Here is a 5,945-nt window from a genome sequence, read left to right as displayed (position 1 = left end):
TTCGGTTATGAGAGTCAACCTCAATCAGGTTTGGGGTCGGGTTAAGTGGTAAACCATTGAATCGACATTGAAATACATGTATACTTAAGTTTGGTTGGGTATATATAGAACATGTCGGGTTGGGTGCAATGTTCTCTCGTCATTTAGCCGGATCGGATTGGGTTCGGATTTATATGCGAAGTGAGCCAAATCCAATCCATTGAGACACCTATTTTATTTGAGGCTGAAACTCTAGGACGCCTATTTGTCTTCTCCATGAAATAAATTCATGTGGTGTCGCTTCAAATCAACGGCAGAAGCAAAAGAAACCAGAGATACCAACAACATTACAGCGTCTAATACTGAAGCAAGACAAAAAGATTTACTATTTCATCAAAGAAACATTTACAAGGGATTTACTTTTCAATACTACATCGCATCGCATTCAACATTACAACTTGACACCATCATTATTGTTTATGCAAGTTGAAGCCTGAAAAAGAAGAAGACACCATCTCAGCCCATTCCCTACATTTCATTCCACAATGTATTCATTCAAGTATGACAGGCAACAATATTTATTCTAACCAGATATTTCGATGGCCTTGACTTCCGGCCTTTTCACCTCAACCTTTGGGACTGTTACGGTAAGAACCCCATTCTCCATAGCGGCCTTCACCTGATCCGCCCTGGCATTCTCCGGCAACCTGAACCGGCGGAGGAACTTGCCGCTGCTGCGCTCCACCCGATGCCACTTGTCGTTCTTCTCTTCATGTTCCCTGCTGCGCTCTCCACTGATCTCTAGGATTCTACCTTCTTCCAATTCGACTTTCACTTCTTCCTTCTTGAGCCCAGGAAGGTCGGCTTTGAAGACGTGGGCTTCTGGGGTCTCCTTCCAATCGATGTGGGCATTGGCGAACGCTGCCGTTTCAGCAGAGAATTGAGGGGCGCTGAGAGCAGTGGCGGAGGTGAAGTCTGGGAATGGATCCCACAAATCCATAGAGAAGGGATCGAAGGTGTTACTTCGTCGGCCATCAAAGATGCTAGGGATGATCGACATCTCTTTAGCTCTGGGAATTTCGTAAAAAAATCAAATCGAAGATCGAACGAGAAAAAAACGTTTACTGGGTTGAAGAGCTTGAGTGTGTTTTGAGCCTTGAGCTGCGTTTGTCGTCTGACGATGCAGAGAGGGAAGGAAGCATTCGGTATTTATAAAAAAGAAGAGAGGCTTCTAATACTTTCCCGGACTTTCTGTACGCTTCTGGTTTATTTGAACATTCTAGCTGTTACGAGTTACGACTTACGAGAGGAGATATCCTGTATTGTGATTTATGATAAGTATGATTATGGAGATAAAATTGTGGCCCACCAAATGTCCAGACCAGTCCAGTCACTGCAGATGCCCTTGGTTTGGGATATAGAAGAGATAGATGTGGTGGGGCCCCAAAAACAAATGTCTTGGTAGATAACAAAAAGATAAAAATCCATCATCCGTAGGGACCCACCTAGGTTGTGCCTATAATATGCTATTTTGACGATGGGATTGATGCATCAGTTCTCAAAGATTGCACAATTGAGATCATGATCTTAGAGCTAAGAAAATAGGGAACTGGGTTCTTCATTTTGCTATTCTTAAGTCCAACGTGACCTTAGAATTGGGCCCCCAATTCATTCTGAGCAAGGACTCCGAGTTGTTCTCTTTGGTGATCAACGTTGAAATTACCTGCCTAATGGGTGGGTACTACTGTGTCACGGGGGTAGTTCTACGGCGGAAGAACCCGTGTGTCAGACCGTCACAACTGGGCATTGAATGGGCGAGTTAAAATGGGGTTACTGAGCCAGCTTATGCCCTGTCCAACAACCAGAAAAACATTAATCCTCGGATATTCTCTTTTTTATTCTTAATTTTTTTGCTTATTCGAATGTTAAAATAAGTTCAAAATGCACCTACCATTTGGAAACAATTATATATAGATTCTTCTATTTCACCATAAACGCGAGTCCCCAACCATGAAGATAAGTTTTTGTGGAGTTACCAAATAAATTTGGCAAATGCAGATAGATCCCATTGACAGTTCTTGTGGATCCCTCAGTCATGAAGTATCAGTTCCAGCTTTTATGTCAGAACAGAGACAGAGCAATGGAGGTGCTTCAGGATTCCAGGGATTTCTGGGGAGATGGAATGGAAACCTTTATTCTGATGATGATCTCATTCATTCCCTCCAATTCACTTTAAGCTCTTCCCATTCCTAATTGCCTATCTCACATTTCCTGTAATTCGTATTCTTGCCTAATTGGTCATTGTAATTGTTTTTAGTGGAGATATAAAGCTAATTGTTCATTGCTGTTGCATATAGACTAAAATACCAGATTCTGAAGTGCTCCAATTACTCAAAAACCAGTAAGGAGATTAAGTGTTGATTAGAAATTGACAACAAAACCTGAATATCGAACCCTTGTTCTTAGGTAGGTTTAAAGTTGACAAGTTGAAAGCGGATTATTTTACTGAAAATTCTATATGGCTTAAATATTTACAGAGATTGTCCACAATTTGAGGGCGTTTAACAACAAACTTGAGTGAATATGTATGCATTGTTGAGCCAAAGCACTGTAAATTTGTTCTAATCTTCAATAATCTCTCTTTCTATAATGATGTTGAGTTATAAAGTCGGCATGGAAAGCACTCTTCTTTGTGGATATCGAAGGTGACAGGATTGGAAAATTTTGATTCATTGATTCAGAAAACCAGTTAAGACTTGGCCAGAGATCAAAGATCAAATGCCAACGGTTTGGTGTAGTTTGGAGAAGACCTCCGACCAAATCGGTAAATTACAGTTTAAGAAATTTCTAAACCGAATCAAAACGTTTTGATATAAAAACCAAATCAGATCAACCCATTTTATTACGGTTTAGTGCGATTTTTAATACGGTTTGGAGACTTTGGACCATTATATGATTCTACAGGACTTAATCCAATTAAAAAGCCTAAATAGCTTCCTTAAAAATTAAAATTTAAAACTTTTATTTTATTATTTTATTATAAAATAAAGAGTTTATCATACATTTATAATTTTATGCATTCAATTTAGATATACTATATTATATATAATATTTATACATCATATATTCATATTATATATATATATATATATATATATATTTGGTTTATGAAATCCAATAAATCAAATCAAAACTGTAAATCGTAATTTAGAAAAGAAAACTATCAAACCGAATCAAATCGTTTTTAGGTATAAATTGAACCAAACTTCAAATTCTATTTGGTTAGATTCGGTTTTATTGTTTGAAGCTTTATAATGAACACCCGTAATATGCAGGATGGAAAGGCTACTGGCCTCCTCTTATAACACTGATTTATAGATTTTATGGGTCATGCCAACCCACATTTAAATGGATTTGGATCCAAAATATAAAATAAATAAATAGTACTGTAAGAACATATACTTGCGAAAGTCCATACTTTAGGTTGCATTTGGTTGCTGCGCAATTTTATTTGAACCAGTACATATGCATGGCCGCATAAATTCTGATTTAATTTTGTTTTGGGTTTTACTCTATTATGCTTTAAGTCTTATTGTACTTCATTTTCACTCTAAGGTAAATTTTCAAATAAAAATAAATTAGAACTTACCCTCAAGTCAACTTCACTATCATAAATTTGCATTGCAATCAAATACAGCCTTAAGCACAAAAGGAATGCCAAAAATAATGTAAAAGACCTTTTACACTTGAAATAGTTGGTAGGAGATCTGGACCGACAATATATATATATATATATATATATATATATATAAAAGAAAAAATGTTTAATTCGTAATAATATTTTTTCATTTTTATTGTTTTTATTCATTCTTTTTCATTTTAAATTTTCATCTTGAATAAGAATGAAAAAAAAAAGGGAATTGAACCAAACATGATCTTAATGCACCAGCCACCAGGAATAAATTTAATTTAGTAAATGATAGTTATGATTGCTAAACTTTGCCTTCAAATTTTGGTACACTCTTGATTTAAAAGCATATGATCGATAATCGGCATAATTCCTAAAGGCCCAATATTTGGTTGGGTGGTTTTGTGAGATTGAGGTTGGGAGTGTTTATTGAAATCAAATAAGCACTTATTTTGTGTTGGACCATACTAATAAAAAATTATTTTCATTTGGAAAATAAGTGCTATTTTTTTCTGAGAAGTCCAAATTTTGGGCTTATTTTAAATACTTATTCAATAAGTATTTATTTCCTTCTTGGCCTATATTAACACGCCACATCATTTTAAAAATATCTATATACACTCACTAGTCCTTATTAAAATAGATATTTATTTTTAAAATAATCACTCATTAGAATTGTGGACAACTGAGACTGCTCCCTAGTGGGCTCTCGTTTATTTGAGTGGACCTGGACCAAGAGCATATTGGTCCAGGTCAATGACACTCATTTCCTTGGTGGGCCTTTTGGGCACTCGAGAAGGACCTGGATCAAGGCTGGAATGTGGAATGTTCTACTTCTATCTCAATCAAACTTGAAAAGTGGGGGATGTCCGGAAAATACTAGAATCGCCCTTTTCTTTTCTTTAAATACCGATTTCTTCCCACCATCTCTCCACATTGTGAGGTACTCGAGTCGAGAACGAGAAACTCTCTAAGAGCGCACTAACTTCTTCAATCAACCCTGCGAACGTTTCCCTACTCCTTGGTTTGATCTTCAACTTGATTCCAAGTTTCAAGTAGGAAGAAAAAATAATCTATAGCAAAGATGTCGATCATTCCGAGCATCTTCGGTGGCCGAAGAAGCGATGTCTTTGGTCCCTTCTCTCTCGATGTTTGGGATCCGTTCAAGGATTTCCCCCCAACCAGTGCTCTGTCCTTCCCTCAATTCTCAAACGAAACAGATGTCTTCGCCAATGCTCGAATCGATTGGAAGGAAGCCCCAGAGGCTCATGTCTTCAAAGCCGATCTTCCTGGGCTCAAGAAGGAAGAAGTGAAAGTCGAATTGGAAGAAGGTAGAATCCTACAGATCAGCGGAGAGCGCAGCAGAGAGAAGGAAGAGAAGAACGATAAGTGGCATTGGGTGGAGCGTAGCAGTGGCAAGTTCCTCCGCCGGTTCAGGTTGCCGGAGAATGCCAGGATGGATCAGGTGAAGGCTGCGATGGAGAATGGGGTTCTTACAGTAACTGTCCCCAAGGAAGAGGTGAAAAAGCCTGAAGTCAAGACCGTCAAAATCTCTGGCTAGAATTAGAATGAATATTGATAGGAAAGGGGCTCATTTGGGTCTTGTATGCACTTTGTAGAGATGGTTTAAAATATGTTTTAATCAAATATTAAGCCAAATTTAGCATTGTAAATTTGCAAGAAAACTCTCTCTCTCTCTCTCTCTCTCTCTCTCTCTCTCTCTCTCTCTCTCTCTCTCAAGTAAAATCTTATTTTCTGTTGAAATCCTTGATTCCTACTTCAAATCCTTGAAATCCTTGATGCCCATTTCAATTAAATTGGCATTTTATACAGTCATAGTGCCGAAGACATAATACAGTTCATGCCTCTTGTTTTCTTTTGATCATGCTGCGAACAACATCAACAAAAAAACAATAGATGAAAAATAGAAGGAAATTTGAAATCAAACTTTGCAAAGATCAACTTTGTAGTCTATCCCATCTAGCAGTTGGGAAGTTGGGATAGTGAATAGAGATGAATATGGAAGGTTAATTGTTGGATGAGTTCTACAAGCTAAGCATTCATCCTCGAAGGAAGCGGAAGCCTTGGCAAAGTTAAGCTTTCATCCGTTGAAAGTGATGTGAAATCCATAATGAAGGTGTTATTTTCAGATTTGAAGTCACCTTGAAGAACCCATACCATCATGTAGTGGCTTACTTGTTACTGCTAGTTTTAACTGTTAGCCTATTAGGCATAACCACTCCACGACCTGGTCACTCCATGACTTTGTAAGGTCGTT

At 37.7% G+C, this 5,945-nt stretch overlaps 2 protein-coding genes across 2 annotated transcripts; one reads left to right on the top strand and one right to left on the bottom strand.

The window, feature by feature from the left end:
• Positions 1-336: 336 nt before the first annotated feature.
• Positions 337-1,178, bottom strand: LOC148845382 (17.8 kDa class I heat shock protein-like). Its single transcript, XM_088952967.1, has one exon. The coding sequence runs from the start codon at positions 1,037-1,039 to the stop codon at positions 563-565; it is 477 nt and encodes a 158-aa protein (XP_088809093.1). The 5' UTR covers positions 1,040-1,178; the 3' UTR covers positions 337-562.
• A 3,332-nt stretch (positions 1,179-4,510) lies between these two features.
• Positions 4,511-5,352, top strand: LOC148845381 (17.8 kDa class I heat shock protein-like). Its single transcript, XM_088952966.1, has one exon. It carries the CDS (start codon positions 4,752-4,754, stop codon positions 5,226-5,228), a length of 477 nt encoding a protein of 158 aa, XP_088809092.1. The 5' UTR covers positions 4,511-4,751; the 3' UTR covers positions 5,229-5,352.
• The last annotated feature ends 593 nt before the right edge of the window (positions 5,353-5,945 follow it).

The sequence above is a fragment of the Nelumbo lutea genome, chromosome 7, assembly GCF_056320005.1.
Source record: "Nelumbo lutea isolate HS-2025 chromosome 7, American lotus-T2T, whole genome shotgun sequence".
Classification (NCBI taxonomy): domain Eukaryota; kingdom Viridiplantae; phylum Streptophyta; class Magnoliopsida; order Proteales; family Nelumbonaceae; genus Nelumbo; species Nelumbo lutea.
Note: the sequence above shows the minus strand (reverse complement) of the source record. Positions and strands in the feature narration are given on the sequence as shown.